This window comes from Drosophila eugracilis, unplaced genomic scaffold (assembly GCF_018153835.1).
Source record: "Drosophila eugracilis isolate 14026-0451.02 unplaced genomic scaffold, ASM1815383v1 contig_408, whole genome shotgun sequence".
In the NCBI taxonomy this organism is placed as follows: domain Eukaryota; kingdom Metazoa; phylum Arthropoda; class Insecta; order Diptera; family Drosophilidae; genus Drosophila; species Drosophila eugracilis.
The window spans coordinates 1,035,131-1,056,590 of record NW_024573270.1 but is presented as its reverse complement, the minus strand read 5'-3'; the positions used below and the strand labels follow the sequence as shown (position 1 = coordinate 1,056,590).

Sequence of the window (21,460 nt, the reverse complement as noted above, 5' to 3'; positions counted from 1 at the left end):
TCCACTGTGTTTTAATACGCCCATATAAAAATGCCCGAAAATAAAAAGCCAGGCGCACTAAATTAAAGCTCAAAACGAAACGAAAAATCAATACTTTACTTTGCCCAAAACACCGAAAAGTGGAAAGGGAAATGGCCGAGGAAAAGAGGTGGTGGTGCCAGTGTGGTGGGGTACATGAGGAAAATATAAGAAGAGCAAGAGCCAGGCCTAAAGCCAGCGACGTTGGCTGCGACGCCGACAGCGGCGCTTATCTGAAATAAATTGCTTTCGGCCTACTCGTGATTTTTTGTTGTTTTTCCTTATAATTTTTTTTTGGTTCACCTTTTTTTCCTGTCTGTATGTATGTTTTTTACTTTAGTTATGTATGTGCATATTCCAGGCTTTTACCACCCACACATGTGCATGAATAAAACAGTCAAAGGCATGCGTGTATATCTGCGTGTGTGTGTATGTGCTCCACAATTATTATTATTATTATATCGCTCTCTCTCCCTCTCGAACCCCCCCTCTTTACATGGTTATTTTCTTTTTCTTTTGTACGTGTTTCACCTTGCGCGCCGTGTTTATTGCTGTTGTTTTTGTTGCTGCGTTTTACTCGTTAGACTCGTTTTTACCTCCCCGCCCACCTCTGCTCCCCTTCTTTTTATCATGCTCTCTTCGCCTCTCCTCTCTTTCCGTAAGTCCTATCATTTTTCATGCACACAAACACACACAGAGAGTCTCGCTTTTGTTGCTGCACTTTGTGGGAGCCAAAATGCGTTGTTGCCGCTTTTCACTTGGAAATTAAGCTATTTTCAGAGGAAGCTGAATCTTTTCAGCCAAGCAAATTCGGCAGCAAGAGCAAAAATCTTAAATTTATCAAGTTTAGTTTGTTTTTCGTTAGAGAATATATCTTTTCATTTATTTCTATCATATTTTTGGAGTAAAATAATACTATTCTTATGTAATAGAATATTTTTTGGAAAGAAGAGGTTAAATGATCCCATTACATTTTCTGTAATAAGTAATAAATATAAACATATATAAATTCGGTTAGTCCTAATCCTTACTTTCCCATTTTTCAAAATTAGTGAGAAATCAAAGGTTAAACTGTAGGAAAAGAAATTACTTCATTTTGTATATATTTTCCCATTTGTCCAAAATAAGAATATTAACCCATAAAAGCATGACCTTAGTATACATTGTAATACCAATTTAGTTCCAACGTGTGCTTATGGCAAATATTTAATTTTTTCTGCTACAATATATTTCTGCATTGCATTTTGCCTGAACTTTTAAATTGTCGAAAAAGCGAATGCAGAAAATAGCCCAAAAAGTAAAGTCTAAAAGAAGGAGGAGGTGGGTGGGTTAAAAGTACAAGAATAAAAGCAGACAACAACAACTTGGCATGAGAGCATCGCCGCATCTCGCTCGCACTTGTTACCAGCCGCCCATCTCTCTATATCTCTTTCTGGCACTTTGATTCTCTGGGGAATTTGTATTTGTGCGAGTTTGTCGTTTTGTCGTCGTCGCTTTGTCGCGTCGTTCGTCGTTTAGTCGCTTGGTCGCTTTGTTGTCCGATTCGTTTTATGACGTTGCGAGTTTTATGTCTGCGTAGTATGTGTATGTGTATGGTATTCAGTTGCCAACGGCTCTGCCGCCTTGCACTTGTTGTTGCTGTTGCGTCACCCGCACTCTTTTACCCACACCAACACACGTGCAAACACGAACGTTCCTGCGCACGATGTCTCTTCATCCTCCCCCTCTTGCTTCATACACCGCCCACCATCCTCTTGAACACTTCCTCTTACCATTCCATTCGCCATGCCGCCTACTGTTTGCTTTGGCATAGTATACGCATACATATACAGTACATCTACATGTATACAGTGGTGTTTGCAATAATAGCACCTGTGCAATTGCAGTAATTTAATTCGGAAAAAATTGCAGTAATCAAATTGATTTATTTATGCAAGTGTTATATATATATATGCATATGTACGTATTTACTTCTCAACAAGATGCAGATTACGATCGTTTTGATAATCCAATACAGTTTGCCTTTATATTGTGTTGAATAATTGGTGTAATTGTTATTTAATAAATATCATTTGAAATATCTATTTTGCATAAAAAAATACAGTCTTGTGGTCCAAGAATTATATTAGCACGGTTTTTTGTTATAATGTTGTTCGTTATTACAAATTATTTAAAATGACTGGCATATTTTGTGAGTTAGTAATTTGGGCGCCACTGTTTGTCCCGCGTTTGTGTTGTTGTTGCTTCTCTGTTTTTGCTCAACCTCAGCAGTGGCCTCTCCCTCATTTCCTCTTCACTTCTCATCGCTCCACTGTTTCCCTTTCATCCTTTGGTTGGCCCCCCAATACCTCTTTGCCTGTCTTCTTTGCTCCATTACTGCTTGCTTGGTTTATTTGTTGTTCCCTCTCTTGCTATCACTCCTTTTCCCTCTCTTTCTGTCTTCCGCTTGACTTGTGCGCAGATCCCCCTCGTGTTGCTATCTCTCTTTCGCTAACTAAAATTCCCCCGCTCTCACTTGCTCCTCCACTTTATCTACCTCTCCCTCTCGCTCGCTCTTGAACATTTGCCTCGGCATCATTTTCGTCTTCTTCTTTAAGTTGGTTTCTTCTTTTTTTTTGTACTGTGTACACTCGATACAGTGAACCCATGTGAACTACATAGCATATGAAAGTCAGACACACATATTTATTTATGTATATTTCTGTTTTAAATATAATCTATAATCTAAAACTTTAATTGCTGCAACTAAATATTCTTAAATAAAAGAACTAGTTAATTAATTAGCTGAGGGTACTATTTTATCTAGTTCAGAGAGCTCACTGTAGTTTCTTTTGTATGCTATTATTATTATTATAATGCTGCTTTGTTGGCTTTTGCTTGTGATTATTTTTTTTGCTTTTACGTTTTTGTTTTTCCTATTTTCATTTATTTTTTTTTTCTTCGTATAGTTTAGTTTAAGCCTCTTTTTTTTTACATATATATTTTCGCTGTCTGCTATTGTATGTGTGTTGTTATTTTTATTAATTTGTTTGCGCTGGGGCTGTTTTCTGGCTTTTTGCTTCTCTGCTTTTTGCTTTTTGCCATGCTGCTAGTGAAATTCGGCAACAGCGCTACTTTAATCTTACGCGTGCTTAAGTTTTTTCTTCTCCCGTCTCGCTCTATCCTTCGTGTTCGGCGTGTGAAGTTTGGCAACTTTGCTTTCGTCTGCTTGGTTGAGTTTTTTTTCTTTTATTTTTTATTATATCGTTCTCCTCTTTCTTGTTTTTCTTCTTCTATTTTGCTTTATACCTTACTGGAATTTCGTGCTTAATTTTCGCATCTTAAATTCAATTCAATTTTCGTAGTGTGAATTTAATTTACTATTTCGCTTCGTCCGTTGTTTGCATTCACCGCATTGTTGCTTTTGCTGTTGTTTTATTTATTTGCGGCTGGTGCAGTTTAATTGCTTTCATTAAAAGCAAACACAGTTGCAAAAATTGCAAAATAACAAAATAAAACAAAAGGCATGAGGGATGGCGGTGGTGTTGGAGAAGGAATAGAAATAAAAACGCTGACTGCGACGTCAGCCGAGGCGGTGGCAGAGCCAGAAAAACATGTGGCCAAAAATATTGGAGAGTTTTTCATAGCAACGTTGCCAAACTTCAGCACCCATGATTTTCTACCCAGGGCAGCTGTCTTCTTCCTCCGTTTTTCGTACATATCTCCATTTATGTATGTATGTTTGTACATTATATATATGTACACTTATATATGTACATACATATATGCTATATCGAATGATAGATGAGTGGGCGAAAAATTATTGATGAGTTCTGCTTTTAAAGCGCTTCAATTCCATTGGGTGCTGAAATAAATTTAGCAGGTATACAAAAAAAAAAGACGAGGAAGAAACTTTTTTTATAACAAAAGTGCGGCTTACGTTCAGAAATTCTTGAAATTAAAGCATTAAAAATGCGGAAAAAATGTATATAAACAAAAAGCTTTGGGTTTGGTTTGTACTGTATTTCCTTATTTAGATGTAACATAAAGATATTTCTGAATTTCTCTTATTGTATATACATATGTACATATATTCTGATATTGTTTGCAATTTACGTTTGCAAAGCAATTTGGCGAAACGAATCGTTAAAAACTTAATGAGCAAATTCCGGAATAATTATATTTATTATTTCTGTATTTGCATTTAACGAAAACCAAACAAAAAACCATTTCGAATAGAATCAGTCGAATCATTTTCGCTTGGTTTGAAGTCCGTGAATTTCATTTGATTCATTAATTGCCTCTTTTCTCAAAATAATGATGGGAACTTAATGAATAGTGGTTTAGTAAGCACTCAAAACGCATGTTTGACAATGGAAATAGATATTTTTAGAACTTATATTACTTGTATTACTGCTAATGTTCATTAAATCTTTAATGACACGCAAATATAGTTGGAATTATTTACATCCTAAAAGATTTTTGAGGTTTTTTCAAGAGTTTACTTAAATTGGTTATCGAAATTATCGGTAGATAGTTACTGTTGGGTGTGTTTTTTTAGTTATGACTTATTTTTAGTTTAAGATGTAGCACATCTATTAAAGTTAACAATTATTTGTAATATAAATGAGTAAGACTAACGTATTTAACAATCGAAATAATCGATCGATAAGAAATTCTTTATAGATCTATCTATTCCACCAATATTAAACGTTTAAGTTGTTTTATTTTCAGTAAGCAAATAAAATTAACACATTTAAATAATATTAATTGTGTTGGTAATCGAAATAATCGATTGATAACCGGATTCTATACGAAATTGTGGCCTGCTAAAAAATTCTTTTAGAGTCTACTTACGACCTAAATTATATTAAGACTTTTCAATTATTTTTGCTTTTAACTAGCATGAAAGAGCAAGATTTTTTGATTTGGGTATCAAAATTGCCTATCGATAACCAGATAGTAAAGCAAAGTGACACTTATTGTCATTTAAGTTGGAGTACTCACTCACTGACTTGGTTTTCCGTATTCCACGTTGCCGTTGGCCTTTAGAAGACACGATTTGGAGGACTTTTGACCGTAGAAATACCTTTAAGCCCCATTATCGATAACAAAAAGTCGGATTGCGATGGCTGGGCAATTCAATGACAGAAATAATCGCAGACGTGATAATGTGCTCTGCACTTCAGGTTTTCGATGTTGTTTTTGTTGTTTTTTTTTTTGAAGGGGTGTTTATGGCAAGAGGGGAATGACATTATCTGCTGGAATATTTATGGCCATTATCGATTTTCTAATCATCTAACCTGCTATTCCTGCTATCGATTCTCATTTCTTTTTTTGCAACTAATCAGTGTTTTTTCCTTACTTTTTTGCAGGTTGAAAAAAAATGGACGTCGTCGTTCGTCGCCGGTTGGATGATAAAAACAAAGTAAACTTCTTTTGTTTTTGCCTCTTTTTTTTCGGTGTGTGTCTTGTGTGATAGAGCGAAAGAGAAGGGGCGAGCCAGGGAGCGAGCAAGACAGCGAGATGACTAAAAAAAAGTAATGAAAAAAGAAGAAAAAAAAAAACGTGTGCAAAAGCTGTTAATTAATGGAAAAATTCGTTTCGTTTGCGTTGTCGTGTTTTTCGGTTCGGTTCGTTTAGAGGATTAACAAAAATAATAAAAAAAAAAAAAAAAAAAAAAAAAAAATCAAAATAAATAAAGAAAATAATGAAATACAAGAAATTATTAAATGTGTATATGGCGGGCACACACACGCACACACAAATTTACGGTCAAATACATTTTTTTTTCGCATTTTTTTTGTTTGATTTTTGCTTAAAGTGAAGTGAAGTTTCTATAAAAATGAAAAACAAATTATAAAAAATTAAATACAACCATTATGGAAAAATGAAAAATGAAATTTAGTGCTAAAATCGATTTTATTTATTATTCTTTCAGAGCAAAATGTGTGTGTAAATAGAGAAATAATGAATAATTGTATATAAAAATAAAAATTGATTTATATAAAGTGCAAATAGAGAAAGAAAAGGTAGCCAAAAAAAAGAAAAATAAGAAAAAATTACACAAATAATATGCAATTGCATTAAGGCAACTGTTGTTGCCCCAGTTGCAGCAACAACAACAAAATAAGCAACTTAAATTAATCAATTTAAACTTGAAGAAAATTAGTAAGGAAAAAGTAATACAAAGAAAAGAAAAAGAAAGAAGAAAATCAAAGTGCTAACATTTAGAAGAGAATTTTTTTTGTGGGGCACTTCCGAGAGAATGTCGCAGTGCAATAATGTTGCAACTGTCGGCAGCAGCAACAGCAACACGTTAACAACAACAACAACAACAAAAGCAGTAGCAACAACAACAACAACAACACCAAACAAATCAATCAATTCTGCGGCCAACAACAAGTGTTTAAGCCAAAAGAGTTCGGCATGAAATGGAAGCAGCTATACGCTCCACTTCAGTGCAGGTCGGTGCTCCGCCGCCCACAAACAACAACAACAACAACACCAGCAGCAGCAGCAGCAGTAACAGCAACAACACTAGCAGCAGCAACAACAATAGTAACAACAACAGCAGCAGCAGCAACAACAACAACACACCAAACGGTGCACAGCAGCAGCAACATCAGCAGCAGCAGCAGCAGCAGCACCATCAACAGCAGCAGCATCACCAACAGCAACAACGTGTTGTTGCCAGCAGCAACCAGCAACAACAGCTGCAACAGCAACAGCAACAGCAACAACAGCAGCAGCATGATAATGGACCAACGTCCCATCATTTGCATCAATCATCTATCAGCATCTCTAATCAGCAAAATAAAGCAACGCAACAGCAACAGCAACAGCAGCAGCAACACCAAAAGCAGCAACAGCAACAGGCTGCCAACATGTCCGCGTATCAACAACGCCTGCCATCAAATGCAGCTCCTATTCACAGGTGAGTTGTTTTTTGTTATTGCTATTTGTAAATATAGTTAACTTAACTTTAAAGAAGAAAAAAAGAAGAAAATGAGAGGAAAGAAGGAAAAAACGAACGCGCCTCCTAATCAAACTTAACCATTTCCACCCAGTGAATTTCCGCCGCAAAGCTCATTTCCTGTCTGCTGTCTTTGGCAGCCTTTTTTTCCTCCTTGCCATTCAGAGTTGGTTCCTGTCAGTTTGGTAGGGGAAAAACTGCAGGTTAAGAACTGAGAATAAGTGGAGACTAGTAGAATATATCGATTTTTATCTTAGATTTTAGTTATTCTTTGATTTCAATCAGTTAAAAGCAGAAATTACTGATTTTTAAAGGCTGTTTATGTTATTTTTGGATTGCTAACCAGAGGTTAACTTTTTAAGTGGCTTTGAATTGAAAGAAGTTTAAAGGAAATCGGGTAGAAACAAGATCAATAAGTTTTATAAAAATACTTTAATTTTTTCTGTACTATAATTTCACTTTTCTTTTTTTAAATAAGAAAACAAAAAGTTAAGAGAAATAACAGATAGCTTAAATGGTTTGTAACTTTAAATAAAAATTGTCAGTAAAACTGTTTTAAATTATGGATTTTTTTTAATATTTCCTCAAGCTACTAACTCCTTTCCTGACTATTAAAACCAAGTTATGGCTTAGACTTTTCATTTAACTCATTGGGGATTCTTTTATTTAACCTCAGGTTAAGCCTTTTAACTCTTTTCCTTTAAAATTGTTAACTTCTGAGTTTTTTATTAAATAAAAAGATGAGTAAAAAGTTCTAAAATAAAGATTTTTATTCTAATAAATGCCTTTCCCAATTTTTTTGTATTCTTTGTCAATATTTTTCTATTTCCCCTTTGGAAATGCAATTTTCCCAATAAGTTTCCCTTTGATTATTGAATTAATTATACTCCTTTTCTTTTTTTCTTCCCTTTGTTACCTTCTCTTCTACATTTTGTATTAATTTTTACCGTAAAACTTGCAAATTCTTTTGATAATTTTCGTTCATGTCTGTTTTGGACTTTCAACTGCATTTGAAAGTACAGAACAGATGGCAGTTTTCTCAGGTATTGAATTTCCTTTCTGCCAGGCATTGTTATTATTTTCCTTCCATCTAGCAATTATATAAGCAAAAGCCAATGTGTGTTTTTCATCTATCAATTATTTAGAGTTTCCTTTTACCTTTTTTTTTTGTGGTATTTGTCTGTAAATTGAGGAAAATGCGTAAAAGCGAGTGTTGGGTTTTACTAAGAAAGGCAAATATTTAGTTTCATAATTTTCCATAAGGCTAATAAATTCTGAAAAAGTTGTTTATATAATTTTACATATTCTTTGTTTGTTTACTTAACAAGTTAATTGGTTTTGAATTTCCTGCATAAAATACAATGTTTATTGTTAATCCTCCCCTTTTGGAAAATTCAAATTTTTGCCCTTCGTAGAAAGATATTATTTTCCTTTAATTGGCTGAAAAGCTTTTGTTGGTTTTATATTTGCAATCAATTATAGGGTTTCCTTCATTTTTTCATCCTGGTATTATTTTTCTTGAACGTAATTGCATTTTTCCTCCGCCATTCTTGTCGAGAAAATAAGGAAAAGCTGCTGCTTCTGCAGCTCTGATGGGGTATTAGTTTTCCATTGTGTTTGCCTTTTCCTTGCAGAGTAACTTTTCATAGAAAATGGCAACTAACAAACGTTTAAAAATAAACTGTTTTCTAAGATTTCTTTTCTGGAAATAATATAAAATCAATATATTTATTTGATTTATCAGTTGACTTTAAATTAAAATTCTTGGAAAAAATATAGTCCACTCCCCAATTTAGATAAGATTTCCTTTAGCGACAATCTAAACTTGCATTCAGGGTTTATTTATGTTTTTAGATTGCAACTTTCAAGTGGTTTTGTTTTTAACAAGAAAAATGTATAATTAAAATTGCTTTGACCTTGACTCGTTTCAATGGCATTTGGTTACTAAAATAAAGTAACCAGTTTTTAGTCAAAAGTTATGCTAATCAGCCAGGTGATGGCTTTCGAATATGATAATAGATTTTGGAGTTTCATAAATTATATGAATAATTTGGATATTTTTCAAGGGAAAAAACTGGTTTTTGTTGGAAAATTTACACAGAAAAAGGTTAGATTTAGATAAGCTGTTGTTTTTTTTTAACTTCATAAACATAATTCTAATATTTTTAACATTGAATTATGTGGAATAGCTATTGGAAATTGTGATCTTATATCTTAAAATTATATACTAATATGTGTATTCATAATTCCAATCACATTTTCCACATTGCCAGCCAACATTTCCGTATTTTTATATATTTTTTCCTCTGAATTTCCACTTTGAAAACCTTAAAAGTGTGTTGAAATATGATTTGTCGGGCAACAATCGATATACAAACTTTGGTCACTCTTAAGCTACCCTTTTATTGCTTTATGCGATATTTTCTTATGTATTCTTTCTTCTTGTATCTGCTTTTGAAGACGTCACCACATATTGTCGCGCAGCCTTATTAAACATATAAACTTATAAGTTACTCATGTTAAACATACAGCTTCTTATCCGAGTTCCACAATAAATAAAATATCATATAACCAACAGGTTATGGGCCCAGGGCTCGTGTGGATAAAAAACTGTGACATTAATTTAAATTACTGTGTGTGATTGCGAAAAAATTAATGAACATGAGTGGACACGGGTTATGTTCCATCGAAAAGTTGGATGAGGAAAATTACGCGGTATGGTCGGTACAGATGAAAAGCATTCTGGTGCAAAGTGATCTGTGGCCAATTGTGTGCGGGAGAACTGTGAAAAAATGAAGGGGATAGCCAAGAACAAAACGCATTGTTTGATACACGGGACGAAAAGGCATTAGCAAGCATATTGCTGGGTGTAAAGTCGTCGCAAATTAACTTCATAAAGAATTGCACGTCGTCAAAAGAGGCATGGGAGAAATTAATGAGTGTGTACCAGCCGCGCGGACCAGCTAGAAAAATAGCATTGTTTAAAAGATTGCTGCGAATGAGCTTGCTAGAAAGTACAAGTGTGCAAAGCTATATAAGTGAATTCTCGGACATAGTGGAAAAGTTAAACGAAATAGGAATGAACATAAGTGAAGACATGCTTACAATTTTGTTGCTAACCGGCTTAGGCAAATCATTTGAAAATTTCGTTGTGGCAATCGAGACGCGAGAAATGTTGCCGTCCTTATCTGACTTGAAAATAAAAATTATTGAAGAAGGACAGAGACAACAAGTGAAAAGTGAAGTTGCGGACAGCAGTGTGCAGCAAGCATTTATGTCGCGCGCGAAGAATGTATACCAAAAGGGTAATACAAAAAGAAAAAGAAGTGCTATAGGTGCGGACGCGAAGGTCATTTTATAGCTCAGTGCAAAGAAGAATTAAAAAATGACAAAGACACAAGCACTGAGAAGAAGAGAGCCCTTGCTATTCTGGCGAATGTGAAGAAAACTGACAATTTGAGCAAATCAATGTGGTGTCTGGACAGTGGCGCGACTGTACACATGTGTTGTGATAAGTCGTGGTTCGTAGAAATGAGAGAGCACAAAGAAAAAATATTTCTTGCTGGCGCCAATTTTGTGTTGGCCGATGGCATTGGCACTGTGTGTGTTAGTGTAAAAGTTTCACAATAGAACTGAAAAATGTGTTGTATGCAAAAGAGTTACAGACAAACTTTATATCGGTGGCTAAAGCAGTTGAAAATGGATATAAAGTCATTTTTGATAACCACAAAGCAGTGATTAGGGATAAACAAAATGTGGACATATTGAAAGCGTGCAGATATGGTGACTTGTTTATGATTGACATAAAAATGAAGCAGTGTATGTATTCTAATACAAACAGCAGTGCAATGTGGAAATGGCATTATCGTTTTGGCCATATAAATTTGTCAAGCTTAACTAAAATGGCGAGTGGTGGAATGGTGAATGGTTTAAAAACAGTTAATACAAAAATTGACTCAAACAGCAATGCGTGTGAGACTTGCGCCAAAAGTAAAATTAGTGTGAAACCATTTCCAAAGAAATCTGAAAGTCGTTCAGAAGAAGTGTTGAATTTGATTCATTCGGACATATGTGGACCAATGAACAAACCGTCTGTCGGGGGTGCGCGTTATTTTGCAACGTTCATTGACGATCACTCGCGTTATACAGCTGTTTATTTTTTAAAATCTCGTGATGAAATACTAAGCGCATTCAAAGACTATGTTGTGTTTGCAGAAAAACAACGCGGAAAGAAAGTAAAAGCAATTCGAAGCGATAACGGGCGCGAGTACGTGAGCCACGCATTTGGACAATTTCTTACTGAAAACGGTATAGTAAGACAGCTGACAGTACCCTATACTCCACAGCAAAATGGAGTTGCCGAAAGAGCAAATCGCACTCTGGTAGAAATGGCCAGGAGTATGTTGATTCATTCAAGCGCAGATGAGAGCCTGTGGGCTGAGGCAGTACAGACTGCAGCATATCTGCGCAATAGGTCAGAAACAAAAGCGTTGTGCAACATGACACCATATGAGGCGTGGGTTGGCAAGAAACCGTATGTGTCGCACCTCAAGGTTTTTGGCTCAAAGGCAATCGTATTGAATAAAGCCCATAAAAAGAAGTTTAGCCAAAAAGGTAATGAATACGTTATGATTGGCTATTCAGCAACGGCAAAAGCATATCGTTTGTTTTGTCCTAAATCAAGGAAAGTTATTGAAAGCAGAGATGTTATTTTCATGGAAAATAATGTAGGTGGATCTCCAAGCGATAAAATGGAAATGGCATTGTTTGATGATTTTGTAGCAGATAATCAGCAGGCACAAGACAACAATGATGAGCAGCTTCAGGCAGAGGATGATTTGGACGTCGGAGAGGATGACTTGGACACAGGAGATGATCAGAACAGTGATGAATACGAGTGCTATCAGCGATGAGGCAGAGCAGCCTGCTGTATCTGAAACCCGTGGACCAGGGCGTCCAAGACTCGTTAAAACTGGCAAGCCGGGGCGACCACGTAAGCAATACAACTGTCTGAATATGCTGAAGGCAGAGGATATACACATTCCAGCAAATTTGGGTGAGGTTAATCAGTCAGGAATGAAGCAGGAATGGTCAGCATCGATTCAGAAGGAGATGGATGCGCTAGAGGCCAATAACACGTGGGATCTAGTGGATCTGCCACAAGATAAAAGGGCTATAGGCTGCAAGTGGGTATTTGGCGTAAAGGTTGACAAGGAAGGCTATGTAGAGCGCTTTAAGTCAAGACTAGTTGCCAAAGGATGTGCTCAGCGCTATGGTGTTGACTTCTGGGAAACATTCTCACCTGTGGTCAGATACCCGTCCGTTAGAATGATCATGGCATTGGCGGTTGAGAAGAAGCTGCATTTGCATCAGATGGACGTATCTACTGCTTACTTGAACAGCGAGCTATCGGAGGACGTGTACATGCGGCAACCAGATGGGTTCGTAAGCGAAGAGTTTCCCGAGAAGGTCCTAAAGCTAAAGAAGTCTCTGTACGGGCTTAAACAAAGCGGCAGAGAATGGAATACTAAGCTCGACGCAGTATTGAAAAAACTTGGTTTTACACCGTGTGTCAGCGAGCCGTGCGTATATGTACGCAATGGACAAGGTAGTATAAATATAATAGCAGTTTATGTTGACGATCTTTTACTTGCCAGCTCAAATAAAGATGAACTTTTGGGCATCAAAGCATCAATCGCTAATAAGTTTGATGTTGTGGATGGCGGCCAGCTCAATCACTTTTTGGGCATCGAAGTTGAGCGCGATGGCGAAACTGGCAGCATAGCTATCGGCCATAAGCAGTATGTCGAGCAGATGCTTCATGCCTGGGGCATGTCAACATGCAAACCTGTAGCTACACCACTGGAGGCGGGTCATCAAGTCAAATGTGATGACGCCAAATGCAAGGCCATTGACGAGAAAGGCTATCAATCGTTAATAGGCACCCTGATGTATTTGGCTATAACAACTAGGCCAGACATACTACACTCGGTAGTGAAACTGGCGCAGCGCAACGCCAATCCTCACAAGGAGCATGAAGTTTCGGCAAAGCGCGTGCTGAGATATCTTAAAGGCACGGCTAACATGAAGCTTCACTATCAGGCTACTGGAAAGGAGATACATGGATACGTGGACGCTGACTGGGCTAACGATACTACAGATCGCAAATCGTATAGCGGGTACGTCTTCATTGCTGCTGGCGGGGCAATTTCGTGGGAATCAAAAAGCAAAGTTCGGTGGCACTTAGCAGCACCGAAGCCGAGTACATTGCCTTATCCACGGCAGCTAGAGAGGCGATATATCTGAAGAAACTATTGTATGAAATGGGTTTCTTAGAAACCAAGTCCGTTTTGTTGTATTGCGATAATCAAAGCGCACAATGTTTAGCTAAGAATCCGATTTTGCATAAACGTAGTAAACATATTGATATTAAGTTTCATCATGTACGAGAGTTATATACTAAAAATGAAATAGATGTTAAGTATATAAGTACTAATGATATGGTCTCAGATGTGTTAACTAAAAACTTGCAAAAGAACAAACATGTAAAATGTATTAATGAAATGAATTGTTATTAATATGTATAAAGTATATGATTGTTGAGAAGGAGTGTTGAAATATGATTTGTCGGGCAACAATCGATATACAAACTTTGGTCACTCTTAAGCTACCCTTTTATTGCTTTATGCGATATTTTCTTATGTATTCTTTCTTCTTGTATCTGCTTTTGAAGACGTCACCACATATTGTCGCGCAGCCTTATTAAACATATAAACTTATAAGTTACTCATGTTAAACATACAGCTTCTTATCCGAGTTCCACAATAAATAAAATATCATATAACCAACAAAGTGCAAGGCATTAGCTTATTTCATAATTTGCATTTTCAAATGAGTCATGGCAAAAAGGATACTGTAAGATAATATAAGGTACGCGTATATCACGCTTAAAAGAAGATATAAAAAATCACCCGGAAAGCATAAAATAAATTATAATGACAATAATAATAATAATAATAATACTAATGATGAAGATTAAGTTTTTGTGGTTTATAAAGACAAGTAAAAAAAACAAAGAAGACCCAAAGACAAGGCTGATGAAGATGGGGAATGAGAAGAAGCTGAAAATAATTATATGTAATTTGACACCATTGACCTGCCACAATGATTACAGTAAGAAAGAAGAAGGGTTAGGAAGAATGATAAAACAATAGAGAGAGGATAGGATGATGGCTCACCGCCTACTTTTTTCCATTGTTTTTTGCTTTATATTTTTCCACATCCTAAAATATAAAACATTGTTGCAATTGGGAACTTTTTTAGATCATTTAAGCTAGAAGATAGCAAGGAGTTTAACTACATTTTAAAAATATTTTAAAAGATATTTAATTTAACATAAAGAATGAGAGAAGGAGATTTATTTTTGATAAAGTTAAGAAAAAATTCGTTGTCGTAAGCTCTGTATAATTTTAAAATATTTTTTTTAAATAAATGATTTATTCTTTTAGAGTGTATTCACTGTACTTAAGAAGCGGTCATCATATACATACAAAAAACCATATAGAATACACAAAATGACGATGGCCCAAATTGAATTTCTCTTCCCTTGTTTTGTTTGCCCATTTTTTATGGTGTTGAAAGTTTCTTTTTTGTGTGGTTTTTGCTTGTTTGCTAAATTAGAACGCAATTAAAAAGACAAGAGCAGTTGTGTCTTCCTCTTGTTTTTCTTGCGGAAAAAGTTGGGTGATTGATGTGTCTGGAGTAAAGATTAACGAAAAGAAAAACGCTGTACAAAAATGTTTGCCAGAGATTACTGAAAGATAATGAACAGAAGAGCTAAAAACATACAAAAAATAAACACACTGAAGATCTGCATTTTTCGAATATTTGCTAAGAAATAAATAAATAAAATGGATTCTGGATTTTGCACATACAAAAAATAATTGTAAATTTCAATTTCACTTCCTTTGTAGCTCTTATTTATAAAACATTTCCTTTCTCGATTGTTTAATTTTCGTTTAGAAGGAAAACTGGAACGATTACGATTAAGTTTTTGGTTCTTAATTAGTAAAATGTCGAGATTTGAGGCGATATATATGATCTATGTTATGTGGAAATGATTTTTGCTTTCCAGAAGGTATACTAGCTTGAGCTTTTATTGTCAAAATATCCTAAGGGAATCATTATCTACATTTTTATCTAATTTATCGACTATTTGTCAATCGATAAATGTAATAACTTTTAATGAGGAAAGTTGAAATGAAAGTTATTTAACGCTAACCCAGTTTTTCTAGCCTTTACGTAGTTCCCCTTTCTTCTAGGTAACCTTCCCCACACCACTAGCATCTCTGTTATCGTTATCGATGCGCATTTTTATTTGCTTTTGGGGGGGGCAGTGTGAATTTCTCATTTCTCTCGCTTCTTTCCTCCTCGTTTGCTTTGCCAAATGTCAACAATTTTTGTTTCATTCACAAGGGGCACCCACACTAATACACACACACATATAAATTCAAGCTGCAATTGCATGCCGTTCATACACCAAAACCAACACACACACACACACACATACTTGCATTTATACATCGCATTTTTAATCGCTTTCGAACGGTCAAGGTTGCAAAATATTTAATGAGTCAAATGCGACGACGTCGCGACGCCCGCTATCAGCTGGCTGCGCAGTTGACGTCGACGCTGGCAGCGGTGGCCAACGCTTCTTCGCTTGTACTTTTTGTTGTTGTTTGTTGTATTTTTTGTTTATCGACCCGGCACTTTACAAATACACATACGTATGTATGCCTAGTGTATATGTCATTTTGATGTGCATTGTTGTTATTGTTATTTGCTTGTCACTCAGTTGCTATTGCCCTGCCTCTTACTCCTCATCTTCCTTCCTCTCATCCTCCATTTCCCATTTCCTTTTCTGTATTTGTGCCGGTTTTAACCTATTTTTAGGCCTTGCAAATTATCGATTAATTACAAATAATCAACCTGCAATATTTGCAATATTTTTTTTTGCAACAAGAGAAGTTATCGAAAGTGATACTTTATTTTACCATAATATGTATATCTAAAGAGTTTATTGTCAATTTACTTATCGATAACAAAGCCAACAAAATGTGCATATCGATAACATAAAAGCTAGTGCTATTTAGCTTGCCAAACAACTGAAAGGGAAACCAACCTATTGCAATTTAAGTTTAGAAACAAATCTCGGAAATACCCAACGAAAATACGAGCTAATGGAAATTGATATTGCTAATTGCAAACAACACAGCAATTTTAAAGGAAGTTTACTTTTGTGGCAAGAAAGAGAGAGAGAGAGAGAGTGAGGGGAAAAATAAAACCACTTAATTCTTGGGTTAAGTTTATTTACTTATGCACATTCGATATTGCGGCTGGCCTTTGTGGGGAAACAAATAATGGAAAAGTCGCTCTAACGCCGAGATACAAATGTATCTCTGTATCTGTATCTGTTTCGGGTTCTATTTTTTTTTCCTTCTTCTATTTTGCTTTTACTTGCTTGTGCGCGCCTTTGTGTATTTGGTATCAGTACGCCCCGAGGCCTTTGTTATTGAATATGCAGCTATAAAAATAAACAAAGAACACAGACCATAGCCAGCTACAGCGACGATGACGCCCACAGCCACGCCCCCATTCCCACAGACTTTAAAATTCATCCAAGGAAAAGTTTCAGCCGCCCATTTTAGTTAGTTTTCTTCTTTTCTTTTTTATTTTTTGCTCTGCTCTTTGTTGAGCCAAAACTATTTTGTAGTTTGTGTAACTTTGGCAAAAGTTTTGAATTTCCATTTTGAATATTTGAGGGGGGGTGGCGGGGGAAGTTTCTCTCTCAATATATTTTCTTTATTTTTTTTTTTTAGAAACTTTTTGGAACTGCTGGGAAATTGAAGGAGGTAAAAATGAAACTTCAATTTGAAGATTGTATTTTTTTGGGGGAAATTGTAAATCAATTTGAACTTTCTTGCTGTGGAATTTTCACCAAATCTATTTTCACATTAAATCGTTTGATTTTTATCACTTACATTTCAATTAGAATTTACTTGTGAATATTTGATTAGACATTTACTCACCGTGGGATTGTGTAACGTTCCTGCCATTGCCTAACAATTCAATCCAAGTAGTTTTCAGGCTTTCGAAAGGGAAATGAACACACGAGCTTATTAAATATTTAGATGGCAAGCTGTTGCAGTAACTGTTTGAGTTGTTGTTGTTGTTTTTCAAATCAATAATCATCAAGTATGTTAGGAAGGAAGGAACTACTTACTATTTGGCTTTGGAATTCTATGGGGTTATTTTCTTAGAAACTTTGGGTTTGAAAGGTGAAAACTTAATAACTATTAGGGTTATGTATCTCAATGTAGAGTAACTTCATTATCTAATTTAATTCATTTATCGAAATTATCGATTATTTGTCTTTACCAAACTCACGTCATATAAAATATTGCATCCTTAACTGGAAGATTTTTTTGAGTATTATGTATATCGTACTACCCCAAAAACCCCATCGACGACCTATCCCAATAATAAATAACATTGGGGAAGCATTTACAGTTGTAGTCACGGCCACCAGGGGGCGACAGTTGAACAACAACAGCAACAACAACAACAAAAACAAGAGAGGAAAAAGCAAAACACAAAAAATGCCAATAAAATGCACATACGTAATGAAATATAATTAAAGAAAACGAGGGGAACACAAAAAAAAAAAAAACAAAAAAAGGAAAAGAGAGAGAAAAGCCAAGTATAATTAACAATTGACGCGGTCGCCGTTGACGTCGACGGTGACTGCGACGTCCAGACAATGTCTATTTTTGCAAAAGCGCAACAATACAAAAAGTGCAGCGGCCCCAAAGGAAAAATGCACAAAAAGCTATAATACAGAAAGGCAAGAGATGGGGTGAAAGAAGAGGGGTGAAAAAGAGAGGAGGACTCATTATGAAATCACCTTCAACTATAGTTTTGCACTGCAACGACCCCAAGATAGACAGAGAGAGGGAGACAATCTGACGAGCGAAAGAGACGAAAGGCAAATGGATGGCTGGTTTATGGGGGCAAGAACGAGAGCGACTATTGTCGAAAACGAGACGGAAGAAGGCAAAATGAGATGCTCAAAGCAAAACAGCGGCAGTCAAATAAATAGTACTATCAAATAGGAAGTAGTAAACGATAGTGAAGCTTTAAATATATGTCATAGATATCAAAAAAATCGAAATGGTTATCAAATTTATCGTAAATATATATGTAAACTTATGTTAGATATTGAAAATATCCATTAAGTTACGGAAAGCAACACATTTGATGATCGCATATACTGTTAGATATCGAAAATATCGCTGAAAGCCATTTAAACTTAATATAGCTATCGAAAATATCGATTATCTATAGCTTTCTAAAATTGACCCCGGGTAGTCTTTAACATTTTGACCTCATGTGTGCGTCACTAAATGTATCTGTAGCTGTATTTGCAATACAATACCCCCCCCCCACACACACACACACAAACACACTCACACAGATACACGCAGACTTTGTAGAAACGAGCGCACACTCGAGGCCACGTAAAACGGTTAAAGTTCTCTGAGTCATGTGCCGGCCAGCCCCCTTTTCCCCATTCCGTTTCCTTTTCAAGCGACCCCCCTTCCCTCCTCCCGCTTAAACCCGTCTTTACATTGTTCAAATACATATCTCTATATATATATATATATATATATATATCTCCATTAAGCAGTAGTTTTACAGTTAATCAGAGACGGAGACGCATGCAAACGACGACATTTGTTCGCATTCTCAGCGATTGAAACTTTAATGACCCCAGCCCCGGGCCGCCCCCTCATTTCTTATTATACAATTTTGATGATTTGATTGCCCATTGAATTTTTGATAAGTATTTTTTTTTTTTTTTTCGCATAACCCATTCTATTTTTTGTTACCATCGATCGATGGAACTATTTTAATTGGCGTTTCGAGAATCATCGTTAATTATTGTGCATTACGTGGCGCTAGAATAGTTATTGTTATTACGGATGTAAAGTTGGGGTTTATTTTAAGGAATATTTAGCATTAGGTAATGGGCTTGCCGTTTACAAAAGTTTAAGTTTAAGGAAGGAAACGATAGATTAAACAGTAATTGCGATTTTATTTTAAATAATTCTATTCTCGAGGTTCTAGAATCTATAATTTATGATCAATTTCTTAGTTTTCTCAGATGGTTTTATAAGCCTATAGTTTTAGGGAATATTATACTACTTACTTGAGATACTAGAATCTATAATTTATGATCAATTTCTTAGTTTTCTCAAATGGTTTTATAAGCCTATAGTTTTAGAGAATATTCTACTACTTAGAGCTATCTGAGAATTGTCTTTAAACGGTGACTGTTTTTCCATAAGCTGTTGTTATCTATAATAATATAAATATATCATTATCATACCTTATCATACCCTTTTGATTTTGTTATTTTTCCTCTTCCGCGTTTATTGTTGTTGCAATCGATTCTGATAACTATATATACATATATATATAGGGAGATTTATAAACATATATATAGATTGATAACGCCACGCACTCTGTTTGACCAATGTCACGTTCCTGTTAAGACACACATATATATATATATATATATGTATGTGTAGAATATACTGCATTCCCACTAGATTCAAATGCGATAAGTTTTATGTCTTTTATATTGTTTATTATTTGTTTTACTCAACGTTTGTAATTGGTGTACGGTTCTGCCTTCAGATTAGATTAGCTATGTGTGACAGCAACAACAAAAAGAAAAAAAATATATACCTACCTACAAATATAAAAAACAATCATAAAAAAAGAAAACAAAACCAACAAAAACAGATTAATTCATGGCCCCGTTTTTGGCGCGCATTTATATACGTTTTTCGTTGCTTTTTTTTTGTGTGTATGAAAGTAGATCGTCAGAATGGAAAAGATAGAGAGAGTGCCTTGTTATATATATATATATATATATGGTATATATATGTAGGTATATATGTTTGATTGGTGATGCATGGAAGCATTTTTTGTAGTATTTATTTTCGTTTTTTACAGCCCAGATTAGATAGGGCAATTTTGTTGAATTTTTTTTTGTTTTATGAACAAACACGGAGGGGTAAAGGGAAGGCAAATTATGTAAGAAAATTGAATTTCATTTAATATATATATTTTTTAGGAATTAATATAGTTTACTAAAAAAATTTAACAGAAGTTGTACGCAAATTTAAGGTTGATTTTTTAGAAAACTACAAGAAAGTGGAATTTTTTGATAGGAAATTTGCTTAAAAAATACTTTAACTAAATAAGTGATCTAAAAAATGTTTAAATACCAAATGATATATAAAATACTAGATTTTTTAATGATGTTTCTTAGAATTTCGACCCAAATCCAAAAGCAAAAAAGTATCTTTTATACCTATCTCTTAGAAAATAGTTGATTTTTCTCTCTGTACCCATAGGCATTACGTGGAACTATATTTTTTATGGTGGTTTTCAATTGTTTATAAAGCTTTTGCAGGCCAGAGTTGAAATTCAAGCGAACGCTTGCCATAAATCGCACATGATCACCACCGCTTTGCTGCCTTTTCCCCTGATTTTTACACTATATAGTCTATATATATATACTTAACAGGCAAAAGTTCAATGTACAGCTATGAAAATAGAGGAGATGTGGAAGACCCTTTTTTGTTCTTCTTTTTTTTTTTGTATTTATATAGACAGGAAATTGCTTTCGCAGCCTCATGTGAAAATTCGCAAGCTAGTGGGATGTACAGAGCTGTAGACGGTGTTTATTCCCAGAATTTTTCAATGAGTGAGCAAGAGATCTTACAGAATCTTGCAAAATGCAAATATATATCATCACTAAACTGACTAAAGACTAGATAAACTCTGTAAAGTATGCAAATTTTCTATTAGTTTTGTAAAGAAATTGAAGAAATGTATGTATTTTTTTTTTTTGCTTATTTACCATAAAATCCTCAAGTTCATATATATAAAAGACCATAGAAAATCTCCGATTTCTTTTTCTCATATTTTTCTTATCACAATCGTGTGTCCATTTCGCTGATGTCTAGTAATTTGAGTGAATTTTCTTGAATATCATAACAATTTGCAGTGCTGACTTAGCGTATGAAATCAAATATCCGCCGGAGGGGCTTTGAATAGCGAAAACAACTTGAAAAGCAAACAAAGAACCTTTAAGCAAAATCGCTGACTATCGTTGGAAGTAAAGAACAGCTGTAAAAACAGCTGGCTAAAATATCGAATGAATATGGAAAAGCAGAAAGAATAATAACAAAGAAAGAATATTTTTTGCTTAGGTTTTCTGTTTTAAAAATGCGCGTGTACAGAGAAAGAAACGTTTATTTAGGGGGTTAAAGTCTTCTAAACAAAGATTATTCCGAAAAGTATCGATTACAGCTCAAATAAATCAAAGATATTTCCTTCAAAATGTCAAATTAT

The 21,460-nt window shown here is 35.0% G+C and overlaps 1 protein-coding gene across 3 annotated transcripts in view; it reads left to right on the top strand.

The window, feature by feature from the left end:
* The window catches only part of LOC108103830, a 65,709-nt gene that overhangs the window by 5,485 nt on the left and 38,764 nt on the right, over window positions 1-21,460 (top strand). For 2 of the 3 annotated variants that reach the window (XM_017209517.2, XM_017209516.2), the window contains exon 2: window positions 5,939-6,933. In XM_017209517.2, coding sequence (XP_017065006.1) covers window positions 6,432-6,933 — 502 coding nt within the window. In that variant the 5' untranslated portion in view covers window positions 5,939-6,431. Of the gene's footprint in view, window positions 1-5,938; window positions 6,935-21,460 lie in introns of all 3 variants that reach the window. The other variant, XM_017209518.2, reaches the window with a different exon arrangement.